A 14,730-nucleotide genomic window follows, 5' to 3' on the forward strand; every position below is an offset into this window, starting at 1 on the left:
TTGAATGTCCCCTTTTGCTGTTACTTAGAATCCTCTCGACAGTCTTGTATGAGTGTACCTGGAATGTCTGCTGGAACAGTACTTGGTGCTGGTAGTATTGGAACAGATATTGCAAATGAAATTCTGGATTTACAGAGGTAATGTTTTATTGCTGCAAATATTTTCAAAACTAAAAATGTCATATTTATAAAACCAATATACAAAAATCAGTAGTCTTCCTATATACAAATAATAACCGGTTTAATATAATGGAAAATATTATCTTTACAGTAGCAACAAAAAAGATAAATTTTACAAGAAATGTTCATACCAACATGAAAAAAAAACTTTAAAATTCTCAAAGGTGCATAAAAGATAACTCAAATAACTTCAGATAGAAGCTGTTTTTCAACAGGAAGACAGAATGTAAGAATGTCCTGTTCCTTAAACTAAACTGTGAATATAATGTGGATCTAGTCAAAATAACCACTGTGTAGCCGGGCATGGTGGCTCATGCCTGTAATCCTAGTACTGTGGGAGGCCAAGGCAGGTAGATTGTTTGAGTCCAGGAGTTTGAGACCAGCCTGGACAACATGGCAAAACCCCATCTCTACCAAAAAAAAAAAAAAAAAAAATTAGCTGGATATGGTGGTGCACACCTGTAGTCCCAGCTACTTGGGAGGCTAAGGTGGGAGGATCACTGGAGTGGGGTGGAGGGAGAGGGGCTGGTGGAGCAGCATCAAGGCTGTAGTCAGCTGTGATCCTGCTACTGTACTCCAGTCTAGGCAAAAGAGCAAGACCCTGTCTCAAAAAAAAAAAAAAAAAAAAAAAAAAAAAAAATACCACCATGCATTTTTTTTTGGAATCCAACAGATTATACTAATCACTTTAAAATATCTAGAAATTTATGAAAAATAAGAAAGTAATAAAGTGAGACTAATGCTATCAGATATTAAAATACATTATAAAGCTATGACCACTGAAACATTTTGGTGTGACCCACAAATAGATCAATGTAAAATACTATATTTCAGAAACATCATCAAATGCACATGGACATTTATTATATGGTAAAAATTAAAAATGACATCTTAAATCAGTAGGTAGAAATGAATTAAACATTAAAAGGCATTATGATAACTGTATAACCATTTGGGGGAAAAATAAAGCTAGACTCCAATTTTATTCTTTACACTAAAATAAATTCCAGATAAATCAGAGCTCAAAGTAAAACTATAAAACTAAAGTTTTTCAAGAATACATGTATGAATTTTTATATTCTCAACTTGAAAAGTCCTTTCTAAACATCACAAAATCCAGAATTTATAAAGAAAAATATTTGGTAAATTTAATTGTATGCAAATTAGAACCTTACACGTAACTATATCATTATAACAATGTTAAAAGAGAAATTATAAACTGGACAATGTGTGAATTTCATACAGTAAAATAGACAAACTATCTTAATGTATATACAGTTTTATTGTGTAAAGAATAAAATACGCTTTATATTAAACCTTATGTATTTAATTTTATATATCTCTCTATATTAAACATTATAGTATATAGAATAGTTTTTTTTTTTTTTTTAATTTTCTTTTGAGGCAGGGTCTTGCTCTATCCCCCAGGCTGGAGTGCAGTGGTGTGATCATGGCTCACTGCAGCCTGGACAACCCATGCTCAAGCGATCCTCCTGCCTCAGCCTCCCAGGCAGCTGGGACTACTGGCGCACACCACCACACCTGGCTACCTGGCTTATTACATTTAAAAAAAAATGACACAATAAAAGGCCAGGTGCAATAGCTCATGCTTGTAATCCCCAGCACTTTGGGAGGCCAAGGCAGAGGATTATGTGAGGCTAGAAGTTCAAGACCAGCCTGGGCAACGTATCGAGACCCCCATCTCAAAAAAAAAAAAAAAGAGATTAGCGAGGCATAGGGGTGCACAGCTATAGTCCCAGCTACTTGGGAGGCTGAGGTGGGAGGATTACTTGAGCCCAGGAGTTCAAGTCTGCAGTGAGCTAATCATTATCATTTTCCTACTGATTAGTGATATTGACTGCCTTTTCATGTGTTTATTGGCCATTTGTATATTTTCTTTGGAGAAGTGTGCATTCAAGTCCTTTGCCCACTATTTAATCAAGTTGTTTGTTTTGTTGCTGTTGTTGAGTTGGGAGTTGTTCACATATTCTGGATATTAACCACTTAGCAGATATGTGATTGGCAAATATTTTCTCTCAGTCTTTGGGTTGCCTTTTTACTCTGTTGATCAGGTTTTTTGATGTACAGAAGTTTTTCGTTTTTATATACTCCAATTTATTTATTTATTTTCATTTGTTGCCTGTGCTTTTGATGTCATACCAAGAAATCATTGCCAAATCCAATGTCATGAGGCTGTTCCACTATTTCCTCCTAATAGTTTTATAGTCTTAGGTCTTAAGGTCTTAAGATAGAATGAATAAGTCTACAGATCGAATGTGCAGCATGAGAACTAACTATAGTTCATGATGTTATATACTGAAGATTTGTTAGGAGAGTAGGTTTTAGGTGCTGTCAACATACACATACACACAGGTAACTGTGGGAGGTGATGAATATGTAAATTTATTTAACTGCAGCAATTTTACTATGTATATGTACAGTAAACCATCGTATTGTACACCTCAACGTCAACTGCCTTCTTGGGAACACATAAGACATGAAATTGTGTTTATGCCATTTTGTTCTCTATGTATGTGTTTCATTGATTTTTACCTGAGGATGACCTATTGTAGTAAAAATATGGCACATTTTCCACTTTAAAAAGGTTCCAGAATGTTAATAAGTCTTTCCTTACTCTCAGTTCTGCCATTTAGTATCTTGAGGAGGAGCTGATTTTTGACATGAACACCTGTTTTAAACTGTGCTGTGTTACTCTGTTATTTTAACACAGGCTATATTGACAGATGATACGATTTACTCAAGAGATTTTACCTCAGAGCTTTATTTTTCCATTTACTATGGAGTGTTTTTCAGCATTCCATAGTCAAAAATAAGCCTGGCACCTAGAAAGTCAGTCTGATTGTGAAACCTGCTATGATACTCAGTTTCAAGTTCCTCACTGTATTTTTATCAGTAGATTATTATGTATTTAGAGGAGAACATTTCCTTCTAAAATATGTAAAAATTAAAAATGTTTTATGTGTCACTTTTTAAAGGTTACAGTCTTCTTCATACCTTGATGATTTGAGTCCAACAAATTTAATGAAAGATACTAACACTGTGAACTGCAGGAGTGTAAGTATACTTGTAAATGATAATATTCATGAAATAAATGAACAATAAAATTTGCCCCTTGTTGATTATTTCTTTTAAAAAAATAAGTCATTCTGTCAAAAAAAAAAAGAACCCGTTTTGGTCACTCAGTGATTTTTAAGTGGCTTTGTTGCATAGTAAAAAGTGAAGTTGCTGTGAACACAGTATCTGAGTCCCAGTTATGACACTTACTGGGACATAACCTTGGGCTTTTACTTAAACTCTCTGTACCTCAATTTTCTCATTCGTAAAGTAGGAATAAGAATATCATTGATCTCCTAGAGGATTGTGAGAATTAAGAGCTTAAATACATAAACAAAAACTGTTACAACAGTGCCTAACACACAGTAAGTGCTCAATAAATGGTAGCTCTTATTATTGTTATTGTAATAGGTTCCAATTTAGTAGATTAAAGCTACTCCTTGAGGTTTGAAAAAAAAAGTTTAAATAATATAAGCCACGAGATAAATACCACATACTACTTAATTCAGTTGAACAAATACTAGCTATTTGAAATGTATTATTGTATATACAAAAATTACTAAACCTAGTGCTATCTGGAAGACTAAAATACAATATAATTCTAATTTAGCACAGACAACAAAAAGCTCTAAAGCAGATATGTAAATCAAGCAGTGTCAGACTACAGGAGAAAAGAGAAATTTTATCTGACCAGGGACAAACAGAAACTTAAAAATACAAATATCAGAGCCAGGCATGGTGGCTGTGCCTATAATTCCAGCTACTCAGGAGGCTGAGGCAGGAAGATCACTTGAGGCCAGGAGTTCAAGACCAGCCTGGGCAATATAGTGAGACCTCCTTTCTAAAAAAGATTTTTAAAAATACTAGCCAGTAATGGTGGCCCATACCTGTAATCCCAGCTACTGCAGGAGGCTGAGGCAGGAGGATCACTTGAGTCCAGAAGTTTGAGGCTGAAGTGAGCTATGATCACACCACTGCACTAGCCTGACTGGCAGACTGCAACTGTCTAAAAGCAAAAAAAGAAAATATAAATGTCATGTCTTTTTACACAAATATCATGTCTTCTGCTTTATTATTTATTCATTTACTCATACAGTTAGCACATGTTTATTGGGCATCCATTTTGTGCGAGGTAGTATGCGAGAAACAGATTTATGTGGTAGTAAAAATGTCTAAGTAGTGTACATTATGTAGGCATTCTATAGATAAAGTATGTTAACTTAATAAGACAATATAGGCAAATGATTTCCTATTTTATGAGCTACATGGATTATTAGATTGTTTGGCCTGTAACTATATAACAGTATAAGAACTTTTCAGTAACAGCATTTGGTTTAGTGTTTCCTACTCCAAAGCAGTATTTCCCATAGTAGTTTTATATGAGGTATAGTTTTGCCATCATTTTGTAAACACAGAAATAAACTTTGACCTGAAGCATTTGTGGTCATGAACTTTTTCTTCTTCATCCAAAACTATTCCTTACATATGCACCTTCAGTTATGGCTCTTAAGAACGCAGGCTTTGGAGTCAGGTAGACTTGAGTTAGAATCATGGCTTCAGCACCTTGGGCAAGGTGCCCTCTTTAGGCCTCAGATTGATGATGTGTAATATAGCTGCCTCACAGTATCTGAGAAGTGAGATGAGACGATGCAGGTGGAGAGCTTGGCACATGGTACTTGGGAAAAGCAAGCTTCCATACTGATGGTGGTAGTTGTGGCACTGGCGGCTGGCCCATGTCTGATAACTGCTAAAAAGTATTTGTCTTGGCCTGGCACAGTGGCTCACACCGGTAATCCCAGCACTTTGGGAGGCCAAGGTGGGCGGATCACGAGGTCAGGAGATCCTGGCTAACATGGTGAAACCCCGTCTCTACTAAAAATACAAAAAATTAGCCAAATTAGCCAGGCGTGGTGACACATGCCTGTAATCCCAGCTAGTCAGGAGGCTGAGGCAGGAGAATCGCTTGAACCCGGGAGGTGGACGTTGCAATGAGCCGAGATCATGCCACTGCACTCCAGCCTGGGTGACACAGCGAGTCTCCATCTCAAAAAAAATAAAAAGTAAAAATAAATAAATAAATAGAGTATTTATCCTTATTCTAGTAGGAACCTCACTGTTTATTACTCTGGCTGTCTTTTCAGATGTCGAATAAGGAGTTGTTTCCACCAAGTCCTTCTGAAATGGGGGAGCTAGAGGCTACCAGGCAAAACCAGAGTACTGTTGCTGTCCACAGCCATGAGCCACTCCTCAGTAAGTTTTCTTTGGGAACTGCTGACCATTTTCATTATCAAAACCCCCTTCTTAATCACTGTGTTTTCAGGCACAGGAAATTTCAAGAGAAGCAGACAGTTTTTAAAACTAAGGTTTTTTTCAGTTGAGCACATTGGCTCACACCTGTAATCCCAGCACTTTGGGAGGCCAAGGCCGGAGGATTAGCTTGAGGCCAAAAGTTCAAACCAGCCTGGCACACATAGCAACAAACCATCTCTACTGAAAAAAAAATTGTTTTAATTAGGTAGGCATGATGGCTCATGTCTATAGTCCTAGCTACTAGCCTGGATGACAGAGTGAGTTCGTCTCAAAAAAAATAAGTAAATAAATAAATATTTTTTCATTCAAAATTCTAAATAATAATAATTGTACTCAATCTTAAAATGGATGCTACCGTTGGCCAGGCATGGTGGCTCATGCCTGTAATCCCAGCACTTTGGGAGGCCGAGGCAGGCAGATCACGAGGTCAGGAGATCGAGACCATCCTGGCTAACACGGTGAAACCTTGTCTCTACTAAAAATGCAAAAAATTGGCTGGGCATGGTGGCGAGCACCTGTGGTCCCCGCTGCTTGGAAGGCTGAGGCGGGAGAATGGCGTGAACCTGGGAGGCGGAGCTTGCAGTGAGCCAAGATCGTGCCACTGCACTCCAGCCTGAGCGACAGAGTGAGGCTCCATCTCAAAAAAAAAAAAAAAGGTCCATTCTCAAGAATTACCAAGAATTCATAAAGGATAGAAGTCAAAAAAGTTTAAGATGTAATCATTCATTTTAACAATGTTTATGCAAAGTCCAGATAAGTAAATTGAGTGATGTGGTATTTTAGTCTGTTTTATGCTGCTGTAACAGAATACCACAGATGGAGTAATTTGTAATAAACAGAAATTATTTGGCTCACAGTTCTGGGGACTGGAAAGTCCAAGAGTGTAGTGCAGGCATCTTATGAGGACCTTCATGCCTCATCTTCCCATGGTGGAAGTTAGAAGGGCAAGAGAGCGTAAGAGCAAGAAAGCAAGATGTGGGAAAACTCACTTTTATAACAAACCCACTCTTGAGATAACTAACCAACTCCCACGATGATGACAGTCCATTCATGAGCACAAAGGCCTCATGACCTAATCCCCTTGTATCAGGCCTCACTTATCAACACCATTGTGTTGGGGATTAAGTTTCCAACGCATGAATTTTAGTGGACAATTCAAACTATTGTATATAGTTTCATATCCTCCATGACTGACATTGCTCTGCTAAAGCATACACTAATGAGAATCAAAGGTCTTGAAGGAATTTGGATATCCACTTTAAACACACAGAGAGTCATATATTTATTATCTGAAGTTCCATTGTTCTTTGACACATATATGCAAACCTTCGGTTAGTCTTTATCTGCATTTTAACCCTAATTTCTAGAACCTCTTATCTCTAAATTAGTTATCATCTCCATGGTTCCTACTTATTTCCTTTTTTGATAAAAATCTGATTTACCTCCCTTTTGTAAGAAAATTCCAAAGTTTTAGAAAATGCTTTTGTCTTAGGCTTCTCATTTCAGTATGAAACAGATAGCGTTCTTTCACAAGCAGATTACATTTTCTCCTTCCAGGATTTACACACACACACACACACACACACACACACACACACACACACACACACAAAAATCTCCTAGCTTCCTTCCAGCTCTCTGAGAGTCTGTACCCTTTAGCAATGTAATTTCCTATTAGAAAACTCATAGACTAGCTTACTTCTCTGTAACAGATGAATTAGGTGCAATTTATCTGGCAGATTGTTGTAAAACTAGGTAACCCATTTAAAAGTATATCAGCCATCTGCAGCTTAAGATACATACTTTGCCTTCAAAAACACATTTTATGGTTTTCTAGCCTTGCTTTGCCATTTTTTTAATCACAATCATTCTTTAACCTCTAAATGTGTGAAACATGTGACTTTCTTGATCACCTTTACTTACACAGCCCTGTATTTTAATTCATAGGTGATGGTGCACAGTTGGATTTCGATACCCTGTGTGACAATGATGACACAGCCATGGCTGCATTTATGAATTACTTAGAAGCAGAGGGGGGCCTGGGAGACCCTGGGGACTTCAGTGACATCCAGTGGACCCTCTAGCCTTTGATTTTTAACTCCAATAATGAGAAACATTTTAAAGCATTTTATTTACGAAAAACTGTCTCAACTATTCTTCAGTACTGTATTGATATTGTTTGTATCTTTTATTAATGTTCTACCAGTTTTTATAGATTTGCATCTTATTGTCACAGGGATGTGGGGAAATATGTTTTCCTCCCAAGAGAACCAAGTTTATTATAGACTCCTTTATTCAGTGAAATGGCTTGTAATCCACTAGTTGCCATATTTTTGCTAAAATATTTCTAACCAAGAATACTACATACCTATTGTTTTGGCTTTGTTTTATTTTTGATGCAGTTTTTTTTAGTTGGGGTAATGTAATATATTGATATTTTCCTTTGTGTCTAAGATTCATTTATAATAGTAGGTTTGTATAATTTGGAACATTTTCCATTCCTTGCGAATTTCCTTAATTGAGGATAGGGCTTACACACTTTAAGAAAACAGTGAGTACTTGAACATTTAAAGGGACAGTGCAATTTATAGTCATAATCACATTGAATACTGTATTTGATCTTTGGAGACTTAGGCAAGCACAGAGCTGGGATATGTATGCTCAGTTGAGCACTTTAAGATGAATTTTAAGTGAGATGATTTATTACTTAAAATGCAGAAAGTCAAAAGAGTTTCAGTTTTCTTTACAGAAAAGGAAGGATCTTGGGCCCTAGATCTTGGGGATTAACCTTTGCATGTAAGATTTACTCTTACTAGGCCGGACATGGTGGCTCACGCCTGTACTCCCAGTACTTTGGGAGGCCGAGGCAGGCAGATCACTTGAGGTCAGGAGTTCAAGACCAGCCTGGCCAATATGGTGAAACCCCATCTCTACTAAAAATACAAAAAAAAAAAATTACCCAGGCATAATCCCAGCTACTTGGGAGGCTGAAGTGAGAGGATTGCTTGAACCTGGGAGGCAGAGGTTGCAGTGAGCCAAGATCGCACCACTGCACTCCAGTCTGGACAACAGAGTGAGACTTCATCTCAAAAAAAATAAATAAATAAGATTTACTCTTAATATAATCACTGAAGATCTCTATTATAGCTAGATTAGGTTTTTGACATTGAAAAAATACTTAGGGATAGATTTGTCCTAGAGGAAAAAAGTAGGCCTGGGCAGATTAAATGTCTTGTGTAAAGTCACACGTTGAATTCATAGTTTTAAATGTGTAATGTATATAAACAAGTTTCTTTATACACATTTGGGAAAACATTGGTCTCACTGGTTAAATGATTAACTAACTGACCTAGGAACTAGTTGTAGCTTTCTAGGTAACTAGGTAATTACAGTTATTATTGCCTGTAACCAAAGGTAATGAAACAAATGACAAGTACATTTTTTAAATTATGAGGCAATGAGAAATAATTTTAAAACCGATTTTCTAGTTATAATTTAAAATTTGGAGAGCATTTTTAACAGTAATTAATCTAGAGATGGCTCAAGTGGAGTATAAGAATTGAGATTATTTAAAATACTGCATGTCTACCTTCTCGGGGATCCTACTTTATGACACTTTCTGCTTCGGCATCTCTTCATAGCTTACCGAGTATGCTCCCATATATTCTCTCTTGTGCCTCACAGATGAAAGTCAGATAGGCTGGGAACTCATGCAGCAGCCCTCACACTTCAATGTGGGCTTCAAATCCAGTTTCCTGTTCTCTATGGTGCTACATCTTTCCAGCAAATTTCCCTCAGAGCCCCTCGCCAAAACAAAGCATGTTGACCCTGCATGCTATTTCTTTAGCTGTAGGTGATAGATTAGAACTTCTGTCAGACATGTTAATGACAAACATACCAACAGACAATAACCAAAAACAAATGTTCAAGTGTGAAATGTGCAGGGGCTGCGTGGACAAGGATGTATTGGCACCCTGACCTCTTGAACTGATACAGTGTCCCAGCAATGTCGGAGGGTCGGCATCATTCCTGGTCTGACACTCGAGGACCTGAGAGACATCAGGTTTAGAATAAGCCAAAGAAATCCTATGAGATGGGGAGAATTGGTGTGCAGCAGCCTAAGCATTATAGTTAAGTCTAAGGAAGTGTGAAAGATCCCCTGTGTTCTCTAAATTGGGCAGGGAGGCCTGCCTACCAATATCACTTTTTAGGGGACTGAGCCATTGCGGGTTGGACTTGGCTTCCAAAGAGTCTGCCTGAGCCGGGAGTGGCAGGGTAGGCCATCATGGCTGGATGGCCTCAAAAGCAGATGGGGGCAGACCTGCCCTCCTGATGCCAGGATTTGAGAGGCAGAGTTTCTAGAGGCAGACCAGTGCTGCCTCAGACAGTGGCAGTTTTTTCTCTTTGCAAGAGGAGGGGCTGTTCGATTCCATAGACCAGTGGGCAGATAGCCAGTTGAATACTCTGTGCATGGTTTGATCCTTTATTAGTTCACTCTAATATTTTCTGTAGATCCTTTTGTCCTGGACTCAGAATCTAATCCATGCATCGTATGATACCGTCGCTCTCCTAAGGTTTGTGTTTCCTTCAAAATGTTTTAGTTGTCTTCAACTAAATTTGATTTTTGCTGTTGGACATGACATATTTTTATGGCATACACTATGTTACTTTTTTCTCCTACAAATCAATTGTTTGAACTTTGGTGAGAAAGAACATATCCACAAATTGCATAAAAGTATAAAAACAGTACTGTAGACTTTTTTTTAACCCTTAGAATTACCAGTACAATAATGTAGTGGAGTGGGAAGAGTGCCTAGAATCAGAAGACCCTGTTGAGGCTGAATTTAGCTGTGTGACCTCATGCAAGCCATTTAAACTCTCTGTGCCTCAGCTGCCTCATTTTTAAAAGGAGGTTTGAACTCTCTGTTTACTTCCAACTCTGATCCTGGGATTCTAATCCACAGGACGTGGGCGTTAGGGTGGAACCTAGAACTGTGCTGTCCAGTGCGGTAGCCACTAGCCACATGTGGCTGCTGAGTACTTGCAGTGTGGCTAGCACAAAGTGAGGTGTGCTGTCAATGTAAGATACATACCAGATTTTGAAGACTAGTATTACCAAAAGAATGTAAAATGTCACATTAATAATTTTATATTAATTACATGTTCAAATGATATTTTGGATATACTGAATTAAATAAAACATTAAAATTCTACTTGTATCTTTTTACTTTTTTAATGTGGCTAGAAGAAAATAAAATTATACATGTGGCTCAGATTATATTTCTATTGGACAGCGCTGCTCTAGAACATTATATTAAGTGGTTACTATTGAAGTAGACCAAAGTTTATACCGTAAGAACATTTTTCCTTAAGTACCATGTTTGAAGAACAATTATTTATTGATCCTTGAATCTGTAAGATCAAATAACAAGTCTCTATCCATGTTACCAAATTTAAACTTTTGAAAATAATAAACTTTAAAATATCAGATATTTTATTACAGGATGATACTTGGAATCAAGTGAAATGAGTTATATGGTCATCACCAAATTTAGAAATCTGTCGTGAAACAGAAAGACAAACAGGAAAGTACAGAATAGAGCTTAATAAATGGAATTTGAAGGGAAGTGTTTATTTACAGTGTCACGACAGAAAAGGAGGTCTTTGTCATCATAGTCATTGAGGGATCTCCATAAAATCTGGGGCACAGCTACAAGAAATAGCCAATATTTAGTTACCCGACCATGTTTAGTAGTGTCCGGGTTCAGATCATGCTGCCGAGAGGTATCTCCCCCTCGGGCAGGTCATTGCTGGGCTCTGGAATTGGAGATTCGTACTTGCCCAGCACAATGCTATGGGCAGAGAGGCCGACATCTATGATTAACTAGAAGCCATAAAGAAAAGCTGCTAAGTGGCCACTAGGTGCCACTTTTCCGTTTTTATAATGCTTTGTTTTCATTAGCAGATCTTTTTTTTCCAAGCTCCATGGGGCCTATGAGAGGTATTTATGATTTTTGCGCCTACAATAAGTCAGCCTGTCTGGTGAGAGTTGCTTTATGAGAAATGCTTTCCAAGGGAGGTCTAGGAAGATCCTGACACATAAGAACTTTGGCTTAGGGAGCTTTCCAGGTGTGGTGCCAATAAAAACTGACCTGGAAAGAAACCTGTCCAGCATGGAATATGCTTTCTGAACTCACTCGAGAGTATGTGGTGTACGTCACTGCTCATATATTCTTGAGTTTAGATTTGTCTTTTATAAAATTTTTAGCTCTTTTCCAGTTCACTTGCGCTTGTCTGTATATTGGTATTTTTAAATTTTTGTAGTAAATAATGAAAAGAGTGAAATTATATTTTTATAATTACTCATTGTAGTTTTTTTTTTTTTAATTTAATAAACTTCCTCCAAAAAGTATGCCCTTAACTACTTTCTAATGTGGAAACATAGATTAAGGAAACCATCCAGTGCCCTCAAACCACTGGGCAGAGGGGTACATTGAACTCTGTTACTATGTATGTTTCTGGGTGTGTTCCCCAGGGTATATTAACTGCTATAACAACTCCAAAATCTCAGTGGTTTAACCAGTAAAGATTTTCTTCTGCTCATATCAGACTCCAACATCATCAGCCTTATCTGACCCTCTTACTCTCTCCTCCTCCCTTTCTGCCTCTTCCTCATTTCATCTGTCAGCTTTGCTTTCCTCTGAGCTGGTTTTATGTGTCGGTAGACCCTCTCCCCATAATGACACTCAGAAGTTCCAAGCATGTATTGTTCTTATACCTGACAATTTCAATGGAAAGAGAGCCTCTCTGTTTCCTAGTAATTCACACGCAAATGTGCACTGACTGGGCCTCTGGATCAACTTGGTCTACCTGGACCTTCCATTGGGCAGTTACAGTACCTACACTAATTCTAGGGAGTCAACCATCATGAATTACAAGCTTCTATTGTCTCTTCTGCAGATAACCCGGTCCTCCCTCTGGCCCCAGGCTATCTGGCTGTTGGCATCTGACATCTTTTCCCCTTCAAGGATGCCTTTAAAGTTTATTTTAATTTATTTAATCAGAATTAAAATGTTAGGAAGGGAAGGCAAAATAAGCAGTAGGTTCTTTCCAGGTCAACAGGCTGGAATATACGGATTGGCCAGGCTGTGATACATGCCCAACCTTGGGTTGAAGGTTGGCAAGGCAGCCCTGTTGGAATCCCATAAATAACATGGGGATCTCCCATGGGAATCTTCCAACACATTGGACTCTCCTCTTCCCCAGGTCTCCTGCTGCCAGCACAAGAGGCTGTGAAGGTGAAGAGGATACAGATTTGAGATTAGTATTACAGAAGTAGAATGGCAAGAACTTGAGGACCAATTGCATATGGGAAATGTTGAAGCAAAAGCTGTGAATAATGACTCAAGTTTCTGGCCCCAGGGGTCTGGATTGCAGTGCTGTTCAAGAGGTAAGAGTTACACGAGGAGAGACAACTTTGGAGTGGAAGATGCATCAGTTCTACACAAGTTGTGTTCATCCGGGTGATGTCTAGTAGATAGTTGGATATGTGAGTATGGAGGATGGGAGACAGATCTGAGATGAGCAGCACACTGAAGCTTTTGAGCCCCAGTTTCTTCGTTTGTAAAGTAGACTTCGTTTGTAAATACCCTTGCAGAGCTTTAGTGAGGATTAAATTAGCTTACATAAAGTGCTTATCACGTTGACAGTAATTTTAACAATGATCATTATATATATTATATGTGTAATATAATATATAATATATATTATATATGCAATATATATAATATATTATATATGCAATATATAATATATATAATACATATTATATATGCAATATATAATATATAGTATATGTAATATATATGCAATATAATAAATTATATATGTAATGTATATTATATATAATAGATGCAATATATGATATATGTAATATAACATATATTATATATGTAATATGATATGTATTATATATTATGTATGTTGTATATGTTATATATTATATATGTAATATTATATATATAATATATATTATATATATAAGCTCTACAGTATGATAATAAATGTTGGAAATTAGTGTTATAGAGATGCTTCATTAAGTTAGTAAAAAGTTCCTGAGACTATATAGCAAACAAATATATAAGTAGTATAACAGCAGTTTAAGCCTTGCAAAAGTTTAACCCAAATAACAGTAGAAATTCATAACCAATGGGAAAGCGTTAAGTACCTAGAGAACCCAACTGAGGTAGGGTGTTTGGGAAGACGTATGTCTACAGCACAAAGAGATAAACAATTTTGTTTGCTAAGGGGGACATCTATAAGGCATTTTAAAAGAAAGTTCAAATGGTTCTTAATAAATGACACCATTTGTTTCCATTTAAGCACTTATTTATCCTGTGCTATGCTCTTAGAGACAATTGAAAACGCCACAGTCCCTGCTCTTAAGAGACCACAGTTTAGTAGAAAGACAGTGGAAAGCAGTAACTATAGAATATGATAGCTGCTGCTTTAAAGGGATGTGCAGAGTGCTAATAGAGTATGGGAAGGTCAGGCTAATAGAGTATGTGAAGTGTAGTCAAAATATGTTACACTCTTGCAGGTTTTTCCTATTTATCCAGACCAATGGCTCTCACATTTAGTTGCATCAGAATTACCTGGAGGACTTGTTAAAACACAGATTATGGATCCCCTTACGCCCATAATTTCCAATTCAGTTGGTCTGTCTTGGAGCTTGAGATTTTGCATTTCCAGTAGGTTGCCAGGTGATCCTGAGGTATCTGGCCTGGGGACCACACTTCGAGAACCGCTGATCTTGCCATTCACAAACAACAAATGGACGTGTCCACAGACCTCTTATTCTAGGGCTCTTCTGAGGAAAGTGGAGTAGGGAACAGAGGGCCTCAGGGTGGACAGAACATACTGCTTATTTTGCCTTCCCTTTATAACATTTTAATTCTTATTAAATACATTAAAATGAACTTTAAAGGCATCCTTGAAGGGGAAAAGACATCAGAAATAGCCAACAGCCAGACAGCCTGGGGCCAGAGGGAGGAAGGGGTTATCTGCAGAAGGGACAATAGAACCTCTTGTAATTCATGCTGGTTGACTCCCTAGAATTGTTGTAGGTATTGCAACCACACAACGGGCTCTTCTTGCCTGCTGCCCA

General features: G+C 37.6%; 1 protein-coding gene across 5 annotated transcripts in view; it reads left to right on the forward strand.

Annotated features, from left to right (window-relative positions):
* BMAL2 (basic helix-loop-helix ARNT like 2) overlaps positions 1–13,281 on the forward strand; it is a 75,272-nt gene extending 61,991 nt beyond the window's left edge. For 4 of the 5 annotated variants that reach the window (XM_050746708.1, XM_050746710.1, XM_050746712.1 and 1 more), the window contains 4 exons: positions 29–137; positions 3,176–3,254; positions 5,396–5,504; positions 7,512–11,975. In XM_050746708.1, the coding sequence (XP_050602665.1) occupies positions 29–137; positions 3,176–3,254; positions 5,396–5,504; positions 7,512–7,648 (434 nt within the window). In that variant the 3' untranslated portion in view covers positions 7,649–11,975. Of the gene's footprint in view, positions 1–28; positions 138–3,175; positions 3,255–5,395; positions 5,505–7,511; positions 11,976–12,830 lie in introns of those variants that run through there. The other variant, XM_050746709.1, reaches the window with a different exon arrangement.
* The last annotated feature ends 1,449 nt before the right edge of the window (positions 13,282–14,730 follow it).

This window comes from Macaca thibetana, chromosome 11, assembly GCF_024542745.1.
Source record: "Macaca thibetana thibetana isolate TM-01 chromosome 11, ASM2454274v1, whole genome shotgun sequence".
Lineage (NCBI taxonomy): Eukaryota > Metazoa > Chordata > Mammalia > Primates > Cercopithecidae > Macaca > Macaca thibetana.